The sequence below is a fragment of the Primulina tabacum genome, chromosome 18 (genome assembly GCF_025594145.1).
Source record: "Primulina tabacum isolate GXHZ01 chromosome 18, ASM2559414v2, whole genome shotgun sequence".
In the NCBI taxonomy this organism is placed as follows: Eukaryota; Viridiplantae; Streptophyta; class Magnoliopsida; order Lamiales; family Gesneriaceae; genus Primulina; species Primulina tabacum.
In genome coordinates, this window is record NC_134567.1 from 28,931,134 (window position 1) to 28,943,515 (window position 12,382).

The 12,382-nt window shown below is 34.5% G+C and overlaps 2 protein-coding genes across 3 annotated transcripts; one reads left to right on the forward strand and one right to left on the reverse strand.

Moving 5' to 3' along the window:
• Positions 1-1,337: 1,337 nt before the first annotated feature.
• LOC142532641 (putative serine/threonine-protein kinase WNK10) lies at positions 1,338-4,973 on the reverse strand. 2 transcript variants are annotated; one of them, XM_075638977.1, is made up of 7 exons: positions 4,466-4,973; positions 3,800-3,837; positions 3,437-3,664; positions 3,099-3,319; positions 2,852-3,009; positions 2,345-2,744; positions 1,338-2,244 (listed from the first exon to the last, which is right to left on the reverse strand). In XM_075638977.1, exons 1-7 carry the CDS (start codon positions 4,574-4,576, stop codon positions 1,529-1,531), a joined length of 1,872 nt encoding a protein of 623 aa, XP_075495092.1. In that variant the 5' UTR covers positions 4,577-4,973; the 3' UTR covers positions 1,338-1,528. The 2 variants fall into 2 exon arrangements, with proteins under 2 accessions (XP_075495092.1, XP_075495093.1); XM_075638978.1 differs by lacking the exon at positions 3,800-3,837.
• A 3,540-nt stretch (positions 4,974-8,513) lies between these two features.
• On the forward strand, positions 8,514-12,382 carry LOC142533599 (uncharacterized). Its single transcript, XM_075640425.1, has 3 exons — positions 8,514-8,823; positions 10,652-10,800; positions 11,934-12,382. The coding sequence occupies exons 1-3, from the start codon at positions 8,638-8,640 to the stop codon at positions 12,070-12,072; spliced, it is 474 nt and encodes a 157-aa protein (XP_075496540.1). The 5' UTR covers positions 8,514-8,637; the 3' UTR covers positions 12,073-12,382.

Genomic DNA, 12,382 nt, shown 5'->3' on the forward strand with positions numbered 1-12,382 from the left:
TTTCTTTTTGAAAATATTGCCATACAAGTGCATATGTTCAAGCAATTGCTTGATTATTATATACTCTTGTTGATAACTGTTGTAATTATTTTTTAAAAATTTTGAGTGAACATTTTATTAGAATATTTCGATTTATATTATTTATTAAAACCATTTTAGTTACCGAAAATAAAATTATGAAAGTGTAAAGATATAATAATTATTTTATTTTTGAAATAAATGAAAATATGATGTTTAATTCTCATCAACTATCTGCTTTCTATAATATTGTCTATTACAAGTATCAAATATAATTGATTTCATGACACGAGTAATAAGATTAAGTTATTAATCAATATAATAATGTATTATTAAATTTTACAGTTTGTTATATTTTTTTGCTCGACCATCTGTTTCAAGAATCATATTTTTTTTAGAATATTTTGTAGATGGAATTAATAATAAAATTCTGCACTCGATATGCTTTTATCAAGATAAAAAAAATGAAAAAAAAAAATTTGGTGTTTTAAAAGCTCTATATTTATTCCACCGGTGGTAATTGTTGAACAAGAGTACAAAAAATCGTGTTGTTATTATTATTTTTAAACTAATCGTGTTTTTGTTTTCAGGGGCACATGAGAGAGGCATTACAAATTTTAAATTTTTTAAAAATAATTCTATATAAAGTTTGTCTTTTGAAAATGAAATCTCAACTAATTAATATTTGGATCAACTGCTATACAGTTTAAAAGATTTGAATTGCACAGTTACCATCAACCATAATTTTTAATAATCGACAAGCGCACGATACGAACAATTAATATCATAGTCGAGGTAACGAGTTCGATTATTATTGATTGCGAAGAGTATAATTATTAAGAAGAAGATTGTTGAGATGTAACAATTGATCATATTCGATAAAATAATTGAATCGTGACGTTTGTACAGCTGTTTCAATCCAACAAGATATCTCTTAAAACGAGATATTTCTTAACGAAATGAAAAATAAATCTAGTGCCATTTGTCAAAGTGACAATAAAGGAAGAGAGCCAATGTTGTATTTGCTGATTGTTGTCGCCATGGCTTTTGTTTCCGACTAGAACAGTATACAAAAAATCTAACGAGGAAAAAACAGTAACTCAAAAGTCTTAAAAGCAATTTCCTCAACAATTACCTTTCTTGCACTTCATAATAACATCGACTCTTAACCGGAACAAAAAACGTTGCCGTTGCATCAAAAATCGTAGTCAGTAAATTTTTTCCCAACGCAAATACAAACCTTTTTTGTGACGGCTAAGAATATTAGTAGGGAAAACTTGTTCCAACTGGCAACCAAAGTCAAGCTTTAGCAATCAATTCAATTAAAAAATAATAATTTGTGTAACACCAGTCACCACGAGCAAACCAAGGTTCATCTAATCCAATCAAAGAAGTAACTTGTGCACATATTTTATCAACTATTCGACCTAATCAAGTCGATGAGAAGCAAACAAAACTATGATGCATGGAAGAAAATGAGAAGCATTTCAACCCAAAAACGACTCTCGCCTTAAACAGCTGATATTTTCTTCAGCATCCATTTCTTTTTGGCGTTTTCAATTGCCTCCTCTTTCATCTTCAGAAGTTCGGAGCAACGCTGCTGATAATGCAAATTGATGGCGTCAAGCTCCACCTTCAGATCATGGCACATATTGTTTTCTTTGTCCACCAGAGAAAGAGAAGAAACTCTGAAATCCATTTCACTAGATGCCGTGTTCCAAGAACCTGCAAAAGATGTCCCCGAATATTTTATACTTTCACTCATCAAGGACTCCCTGATGCTATTTCTGTGTTTATCCACAACAATATAGTCAGCCGATCCCAAATCTTCCACATGCTCGATAACAGAATTTGGTAAGGTGCGTTGGGACAATGCTCCAGTTGATTCTCTAGTGTTGCTATTCAATTCCATGAACTGTGAAGATATGTTGTGCTCACTAGCTTCTTTAGCAAGAATGATGTTTGAACAATGTTGTCTAGCATCACAGGCAGCAATTTGGTTATTGTAAAGTGTAGCAGAGTCGTTGATAGAATTCTCCCCCCCGTCCAAACTTCCAGATGGTGTACTCCAATTGGTTATAAGTTTTGAAACTAAAGTGTCGATCAACTCAGCTATCAAAGCAACATCATCTTTCCACAAATCAAGCTGTTCAACCATCTCCGCAGCAAGTGAAAGTGCTGTATCAGCATTATGATAAAATACGAAGTGAACATTCCTCACCCAACCTGTTACAGATGTTCTGAATGTTAAACAAGTTTTCAAGTGGGCCAAATCAAACCAGGAATGGTTTTAATAAGAGATATTTGTGATGTTACATTTACGTACCAGAACAGTCTGCAATTCTCAAGTTTAAAGAAACTGAATTATCATCACAGTTCTCCCCTTTTAAGGTAAATTCATTCCTCTCATTCCATCTCTGAAGTTCAAGAGTTGAGACACATGTTCCAACAGTGCTTCCTGCAAAAGTGCTACCTGAAAGCGTTTTGTAAGATGTGTCCATGTCCGTCACAAGAGAATCAGATCTTACTGAGTTCATTGATTTGGACATAACATCAGAAAGCTGTGGAGGAGCACAATTGAAATCCTTGTGATCTTCAGATGAAAGGAACGATCCTTTTAAGAGCTCAGCAGCACTTAACCTCTGAGGAGCTGGAGCCAAACATTTTTCAATGAACCTTTTCACTTCAGGATCCTTTACTTTTCCCAGGGCAGCAGGCTTTATGCCCTACAATTTTAAACAGTAGGAATAATCACGTCATCAGATGCAGTTAACCCATTTAACTGCATAAAGGATCATTTTAACACAGTACAACAAAGTAAAAGTAAACTTACAGAAGTAACCTTCATGAATATCTGTGCCTGATTTTTGCATTCGCTGTATGGATATTCACATGTAATCAACTCTAACATGCACATCCCAAAAGAATAAATGTCCACTAGCTCATTGTATTCCTCTTCATACAGCTCTGGTGCCATAAATTCAGGTGTACCTGTAGGAAAATTTGAAGTGCCAATAACACTATGAGGATGATGGTAAATGAAATGAGGATACATTCTTACAAGTAAGCCAAACAACTACCAATCACACTTCTGGCAGTGGGTTGTTGCATTATTGTAGCCAATCCAAGATCTCCAATTTTAACTTGTCCATGATTTCCGTTAACAAAAATGTTATCACATTTTAAATCCCTGTGTATAACAGGCGGATTGTGAGTATGAAGATAGTGTAGCCCACGAAGGATCTGCCTGGCCCAGTTCTTGATGGCCTTTATATTGACACTCTTGTGCTTCTCACGGTACCTAAACAAGATCGAAGCACGCTACTAAACATATTTCAACAGAAATAAATAAAAATATATAATAAAACAATAAGACATAAAAACTGAAAGCCAAGTGAAATAATATAACAAAACTCACTGCCTCAAACTTCCCGAAGTGAATAACTCAGTGATAAGGTTAATGGTTTTCTTCTCATCATCCACCCAAGAGGCATATGACCTGATAACATTTTCATGTTTCAGTGTTCTTAACAGATGAACCTCAGAATACAGCCTCTCCAGATGTTCGGGGGACTGCAGCGCGTCCTCAATAGTCACTTGGCTCCATGCAACTTCCACGCCCTCAATTTCATCAAACCCCTTGTAACTGGGGAAAAAAAGGAAAAAAAAGGAAAAATTTGGCAGGCAGATAGCTTTTAATCTGGCATATAAATTTACAAAAGTGACAACAAACAAACATTATAAGTAGAACAAAATTTAAAAGAAAGTCGAGGAAGCATACACATTCTTGAATGCTCCCCTCCCCAGGATTTCATTATACTGGAGGAAGAAAAAGAGAAAGGTAATAAAACAACTGAAGTAAATAGATTTAGCAAATTAAAAAAATAAACAAACAAATAGAAAGCAGAAATCACTGGTATGTATTCATAGTACAAGGCACAGTCAACTGAGTTGCACACACTTTCTTCCACCGACACAGGCCCACTTGCAATTAGTACACCCTTAAGGCTTATGCAACCTCAATGGAGAATAGGCTTAACAAATCATAGATGCAGAAAGGGAATAACCCAAATATGAAACTAATCAATAACAAACTATGGAGATTGATCTGCATTGCTCGTATCATTAAGAAATAATATAACCACATACACTGCTACATCAAAACAATTATTCTGGTGTCCCTGAAGTTTGCTGTATAAAGGGAAGACGAGATTATCAACAAATGCAGTAAACAGAAGTGCGATCTTCTTGAACTTGATATGAATCAGACGGTGAAATAAAATAAGAGGCAAAAAGCTAGAACCTCAATCCATTTTAGAAACAGTAGCGCCTACCTAAACTAATCAATAAGAAATTATAAACCAGCGCAAGAGATTCAGAAATTAAACAAATTAATCAAAAATTAAGAAATAAATTAAACAAATAAAAATCAGTACGATGACAATACCCGAAGATACCGCCTGTCCGGGGATATTTCAACAACATCAAAATCTACAGCCTCAGTCTTCGTTTTCTTATCCAATTTATGCGTTTGACGATCATTATTCACACAATCCATCTCCAAAAAATTTATAAGAAAAAATAATAAAATAAGCAGAAAAAGCAAAATTAAACTGTACAATCAAACTTGGGTTAGAAAAGCAGAGGATCGGAAAAAGCTTCGCAAGCAACGGAAAACGAATCAATGCTAGATCCAAATTGGAATAGGCATCCGAAGATATTCACTTGCAGCGAACACGACGAAGAGTTCAGATTTACTTCCCCTCCGACTATCCTTGCCATCTCATTTAATAATTCAATGTTATACAAAACGATATGTAAAAATTAGAGAAGGATCAAAGGGGCCGACGAATCAATCGAATTATGTTATGAAACCAAAACCCTAGATATCAATGGAAAGGGGTGTTGAATCGGGAGAAAGTTGAAAACCTAGGAATCAATCACCTGACAACTGATGGCTGCTTATTAATATATACTAATTATTTTGCATTTCACGTGTGTATAGTATTTTTTACATGAACTAAAATGAAATTTGACAAATTATTAATGACTTAAATTGATATTTGAATTTTTAGAAAAAAACAAAAGTGTAATATTAGTGTCATATAAGAGTAAAATTGAAAAAAAAAATTGGTGTCCTTAAGTGGTTATTATCATGCACTCAACTTTAATAAAATAGAATATATATATATATATATAAAATTATTATTTGCTATTAACTGGACCCACGTGATGTAATATCATTTTATTGAAATTTATATGAAAGAATTAAAGAACACGTAATTATTGATGCGGTAAGATAGGGATAATGACGTTTTCTTTTAATTTTCTATTTAGAATGTGTTAGGTCTAATTCCATTAATTTGAGTGGATTATTCGTAATTCTATATTTATAATATAGACGCAGTGATCAATTGAATCTTTCATTTATTAACATTTTTTTGATTGACATCTTCCTTTCTTTAATTCACAGGAGGTCAAATTTGAATTACAGTGATTGAATCGATTTCAATCTAATTTGATCTACGAAAAAAATCACGTTAAATAGGATTTGAACCTGCGACATCAGGTTTTGAAATCCCACGTTCTAGCGAGACCTTTGTTAGACCATCATCTACCGTTAAAAATGTCAGCTTTATCATCCACCGTTAATTACGGTTCGGTCGACCCTACCCCTGCGGGCACTGCCTGCAGGGTCGATCCAACGGCTCGGATTTTTTCCGTTAATTACGTTGCTTATTCTTGGAAACTACAGATTTGACAATGGATACCACCCTTCCGAATCTTTTTCAAATTTGAGTTCTTAGAAAAATAAAATCTATATCTCAACTATTTATTTTTTAACATCTTATTACAACAATTTTAAACATCATATTATGCTTATAATTTTAATAATACCGCTTATATATATTTAATAAGTATATGGGTCAATATTGTTCATATTTACAATAATAAGTACTATTTTTGGCATAAAAATAATATTTTTTCGAAAACGACCTAAATAGGAGATATGTCTCGCAAAATTGACTCGTGAAACATTCTCACAAAAGTTTTTTTTGATATTTGTATTATACAATCAATTTCATGATCAGATAATATTGAATAATATTAATCAATTAATAAATAATAACAATATTTTATAATACAAGTAAAATAATATCATAGGAATTAGGAATTTCATATTCGATCATTACTGTGTTGAGTGCGTATATATATGAAAGAGCTTTGGATAGACTACACCAAGAAGCATAGATGGATCTCCGATCCGGATAATGTTCCAATCAATGCAGCATAATCCACCACACAAAATCCTAGCAAAAAATTATAAATGTTGTTGCTTATCAAACAATTTGAACATCTTCATCAAGTAAAAGAAAAGAATTGCTGCATTGAACCCACAACATTGGATGATAAGAACTTGCATTGATCAATCATAGAAACTGAGGTACCGGCTGGCAATCTACTTCAATATTTTCTTCTTGATATTTTTTTGTAGGCTCGTGATTGAACACTGGATTGACAACTACGATACTCCAAGAAGTTGCCACAACAGCAAGGCATAAAGAGTGTCGAGCTAAGTTGACAGACATTGAAACAACACAAAGATATATACGAGCACCAAAACTGATATTATTACCAAAATCTTCGTTTGTATTGGCAACATTTTGGCCAGTCATTTGTAAAAGCCAAACAAGGGATGAAAATATTTCATGCCTTGTAAAAAGAAGGTTTCTCTGGGTGACAAATAAAATTTCTGTCAAAGATAGCTAATTTTGTATGAAATTTCTAGAAGTTTTTGTTTTCTTGAATGTTCACTTGATTCCATTATAAAGTGAGTCCATATCATAGTTTCATGAACTTCCATTGTTCCCTTTATGATAATCGAGCCAAAAACTTCGAGTAATGGCTATATTTCCAGAAAGAAACTTTGTTTTTCACAGAGAATCTGTGACAGACACCAATACATGAATTGAAAATGTTCAAAAGTTTAGTGAAGTCACTATTTTTAGCAGGATGGGTGTCAAATAAAATAAGTACAGAACTTTTGGCATGTGTAACTGTGGACATATGTTTTTGTCATTGCTTTCTCACCTCTATGCGCATTAGGCCAAGCGTGCTAAGGTCTTCGATTAAGAAAGGACAAACCATAATTTGATCACCAACTTCACATGCCCATGTTACTCCACCAACATTACTCGAGTGATCTCTCTAAGGACAGTTCCACTCTGCAGCCAAAATCATTAAAATTGCCTTATTTACTCCATATGAAAACTGACGATAGCTTGATGTCCATAAAAAATAATTTTACATAATCAAGAGAAACACAAATTTACCTCAGTCTTTCCAATGGGTTTCAGAGTTTCAGCATGTTTTGTGGCGCTCAGCTTGGAGTTCAAGTGCTATATAGTTTGTTCTAACAAACGATCGATGTTCATCAGTCACATTAACCAATAATCATTAACGTCACAAAACATGTAAATTGAACTTCATTGAATTGTAAGGATGTTGTTTGTGTCATTAAAAATTATAATGTGGTTTAATCTAACAGTGTAACGTACTGAACGTTCCTTCTCGAATTAGTTCCCTCAACTGTGCAAGACAATCTTGGATCATCTGGGGTCTTTGGGCATTCGTTTAGTCCCATGTTTAACCTTCTTCACGGTTTTTGCAGGCTCTTCTAGTCTCTTTGGTGTAATATAAGAAATTGTGTCCTTTTGCAGAGGCTTTGATGTTGGGCTCAATTACCTTAATTCTCTCACTTTCATAGGTTGGATCAACCATTTTCAATTTCTCATCAAAGTTGGGAAGGCCACGAATTTTCAGTGGATCACTGCTCCATAATAGTTCTCTATTCTCCTCCTCTTAGAAGCAGTATGTAGCCGATCCTCAAATTCTGACAATATTATCCAAATGATGGTTGGACTTGGATCCAAACTCCGCAAGCCAGATTTTTGGTGTCCTTACTTGGGCATTTCTCTCTGAGATGCACACAGCCTCATCAGTGCATAAGTTCGTGTCATCATCATTCACAACTTGTATCAAAGTTTCGTTCTAACATCTCTGTACTCTTTCCCACCCTTTTTTTTTGCTTCCAAACTCCTATACATCTTTTCAGTGCAACGGTTTGATCCATATGCCTCTGCAACCGAACTTCTACCCGAATGTACACATTTCCATTATTGCATTTAAAACCCACATGATCCAACATCTCCTCGATGCACCTTTCTCGTGGGAATGGTGTGGTGAAAGTTAAAATTAAAGGGGCGGGTTTGACTTTTCAAAAAGGAACTATGCGAAAAAATATTTTAAAAAATACGAAAAATAAAGTGCAAAATTAAATTAATAGATGAACACGTGTTCCGATCCGAACCTCTCATTTTGTGTGGGGTGCATACATTTTATGGGGCCGCACACGAAATGGATTGTTTCGATTCACGGGGTGTAGAACGCCCGTTGTAGGATGAAATTGCTCGTCGAACGAAGCCTCTTTTACCCGTTTTTATACCCACGCAACGCAACAGAGTGATTGTTTTTCGATTGCTTTTTCGTTTAGGAATCAAACTATATAACCATTATAAGCAGTTTTGTAGGTGGAAGATTTTTCTGAGATCAACCGATATGGCGAATTTGTATGTGCAGGCAGCACCGCCGACGGATCTGAATCGGAATACGGAGTGGTTCATGTATCCCGGTGTGTGGACCATCTACATCCTCATATTATTCTTCTCATGGCTGGTCGTGCTCTCGGTGTTCGGGTGTTCTCCGGGCATGGCATGGACAACTGTTCATCTCTCCCATTTCGTCGTACGTTTCCTGATTTCATTTTTTTTAAATGTGGATGGTTTAATCGTATCTGTTTGCGGATGCATGTTTTTAAATCTCTCGCAATTGATTGGTTGCGCTGTTAGGGAGTAGATGGATGCTGATTTTGGTTGTTAAGGCTTTGCTAATTGTTTGTGTATTATCTTCTGGAATCATTTATGAGATGATGAATTTATGGCTGTGTCTGTTTCGTGCTGTTTAGATTTTATTATTTGATCTTTTTTTTAAGTTTTTACATCTCGAGGATTGATTTAAGTTGGTGTAATGTATGACTTGATGAATGTGAATATTTTGCGAAGAATTGGCGCCCTTTATTATCATATTCTACGATGACATACATATCTATGTATTCATGTTTATGAAAAGTTTAGCAGTTTACTCTTAAACAGTTTAAATACAGTGTCACATCACTTAATTGTGTGACATAGTTATCCATGATCATTTATGTTATCTTCTGGAATTCTGTGGTCTTATTCAATCAAGGATCTTAGGGGGGCTTCACACAAATTTTTCTTTTTATTAACAGTATTCGCATACGTTTTTCTTCTAAATGATATTCTCATCCTGCTCAGAAAGTAGAATATAGGAAGTAATCTTCAAACGTTCTTTGGGCGATTAGAGAGAAAAACAATGTTCTTTGGGGGAATAAAGGCAATACTCCAAAGTCCAACCTTTAGACTTAAAAGGTAGTGGATTTTAATAAGTCAGGCAATTGACATATTCGAACATGGAAGCACCATGCAAGTCAAAAATAACTTTTACTAAGTTGTGAAATTTTCCAATCGATGACAGTGCCTAGCCAACTGTTGAACTTTACAATCCTCCTTTCTACTGTAGAACAATACAATAAATTTTGCAGACCACCCCACTTATATTATGTGGCTGCATACTAGCATACAAATTAGGTGCCACCCAAAATATATCTGCTGGACCATTTAACTCAGCTTGGCCCTAAACAAAAGTACAATTCTTGAGCTTCTAGTCACATAGTAAGTGACTGCATTTACTCTTCCATCCTATGAATTGTAACATGATATATGTGAATGAACAGATAAATTCCTCTGATACAAAAAACGGAATTTAAAGTTCATATTTTCCGAAAAAAAGAATTTCGAACTTCAAAATTTCACTTTATTTATATATTGGATTATTTGAATCTTCCAAGGATCAAATCCAGGTGCCAAACTCTGATTCTTTGCAATATAAATTTAGCGAAAAAGTAAAAGAATCTTGTATCAGCACGTCCTTTAAGTTTTCCTATTGTTCATATTTTGCATTCAGTGCTCCATACTTTCTACCCAAATCATCATATTCCAAGAGATGAAATAGACAAGGTTTTGAATTTCTGTTACCTGCCTCATCTTTTCTGGCCTTTATGGAAGACTTCTTCTCTGCTGTTTGCCTCTAAAATTCACGATCAACTGTGGAATGCTTTGTCTACACTAATCCATGATCTCTTTGACGTTAGGGATGAATGTTCGTTTCCTTGCAAGATGTCTGAGCTTTCAGAGTATGATGCTGGATGTCTTCGTGCTAGATTAAATATCATAAAGGAAAAATCAAGCATGAAAATAGCCTACGTCAAGTTATCATCATTCCCAATATCATACGATAATATTTTGTTAGTGGTGCTTGTCATTTTTACGCAGGCCTATAGAATATTCATTATGAAAATTTAGATCTCGCTTATACTAGTGTATGTGAATTAAATAGAAATGGTGCATTTTTTCTAGGAAATGTTCTTTAGTCACTACTCACTATGCTTTTGAATTGCTTTCTTCTTGTAACTATGAGTATGACTTGCATTCAGGTCACCTATCACTTCTTTCACTGGAAGAAGGGAACACCATTTCCAGATGATCAGGGGATCTACAATAGATTGACTTGGTGGGAGCAAATTGATAATGGGAAACAGCTCACCCGTAATAGGAAGTTTTTAACGGTCGTACCTGTTGTACTGTAAGTGCTCTCTAGATGCTATCACTTGTATTTTGGTCTGATTCGTTATGTTTCATGTCTTACAAAGGCACTGGTTTCTGGTTGATTTAATTTGCCTTTTTTATGTTGAATAATCATTCTATGATGCGGTCACCTTACATTTTATCATGGGACATAAATTTATCAATCTTACCTTTACTCTTTACTGACACATAAGAGATTAGGATTGAGAGAGTGAACATATTTTTCCTTAGTTGTTTTGAGTTCGGTAGAATGATACGAAGTTTGTGATGTAGGTTGGATTAGAATTTGGTATCTGGATGGATTTAAGCTTGAAATGATTCAGAATTTGTTGTATATGTTGGAATATGGTGTCTAGAGGATATAAACTTGATATTCAGCTATCTATGAAGGTGCTTAACTTAAATATGGTATATACATGGAATATGTGAATGATTCTACTTAAAAGCTTAACTTAGTGGAAAAAAATGCAAAAATGTGACTTTGAAAGCTTAATGTCTTTATAATTTTGTAACTTCAACCTTTAGTATGGAAATTTATACATCAATAGTTCAGACCTGTTTCTTTACATCTGTTTACTGCTATTACGGTGGGAGGTGTTTCTCAGAAAGTAGTTCACACCATCGGAAGAATGGCTGGTGTTAACCAAATTTGATACCAAAATTAGGTTATGAACCTGAAATTTTCCAAATTTAAATGCAAGCGCTTGCTTAGTCTTGAACAAGAAGGATAAAATTTGATCTATGGATTCAGAGAATGAAAAATGGGATGACTAACTTTAAAATATTGAAATTCGTTGATTTTGCTATTTTAAGTTTTGCAACCTTTTTGCAGAATACCATATAAATATTGCATGATGGATCTCCTCCCTGCAAATTGATTCATGCTGTTATGCAAGGCATCCTTTTTGCTTGTTGTGTTGGCGGTACTTGTATCGTGTGATGTTTTAAGTAATACAACTTGAACTTCATTTTCTAATTTGAGATTTACGACATCCCTGTCCCTTTTCTTTGACTAATTATACAGGAACTTCTATTTCTATTTTCTTTGCTCTTTGTGGCTTGACTAATAAAATCAAAGAAATTCTCTGTAGTCATATCTATTCACGCACATCCTCGTTTTTTTTTGGGCAGGTACTTGATAGCCTCGCATACAACCGACTATCAATACCCTATGATCTTCTTCAATACACTGGCAGTTTTTATTCTCGTGGTTGCCAAGTTCCCACATATGCACAAAGTTCGTATCTTTGGCATCAATGCTGATCAATGAGCCAAGATCTCCACTAAATAACCTGGTGTAGATCCTTTCTCGGACTCATGTTTCAGTGTGCTGGAATACTGCAGTGTGAATTGTAAGGAACATATGACTTCGCAAAATGTAAAGATGCCACCGTTTTGGATGAATAATAATCTCTGTATGAAGTATATTCGTAAGTCAGTTTCTGAGTTTTCTGTACTCCGATGTCTCTGTCCCTCCCATATTTTTCCATTTGATATATGCAGACACTAAAGCATCCATTTTCTCCACGCAAAATGAAAATGGATGCCAGTGGCAAGTGGGTTGAATCTGTTTCTTCACA

Coding starts and splice junctions, on each gene's coding strand:
- LOC142533599 (XM_075640425.1), top strand. CDS start 8,638: ATGGCGAATTTGTATGTGCAGGCAGCACCGCCGACGGATCTGAATCGG. Junction 8,824..10,651: donor TTCATCTCTCCCATTTCGTC/GTACGTTTCCTG, acceptor ACTTGCATTCAG/GTCACCTATCACTTCTTTCA. Junction 10,801..11,933: donor ACGGTCGTACCTGTTGTACT/GTAAGTGCTCTC, acceptor TTTTTTGGGCAG/GTACTTGATAGCCTCGCATA.
- LOC142532641 (XM_075638977.1), bottom strand. CDS start 4,576: ATGGATTGTGTGAATAATGATCGTCAAACGCATAAATTGGATAAGAAA. Junction 3,838..4,465: donor CGGACAGGCGGTATCTTCGG/GTATTGTCATCG, acceptor TTCTTCCTCCAG/TATAATGAAATCCTGGGGAG. Junction 2,745..2,851: donor TATTCATGAAGGTTACTTCT/GTAAGTTTACTT, acceptor TTAAAATTGTAG/GGCATAAAGCCTGCTGCCCT.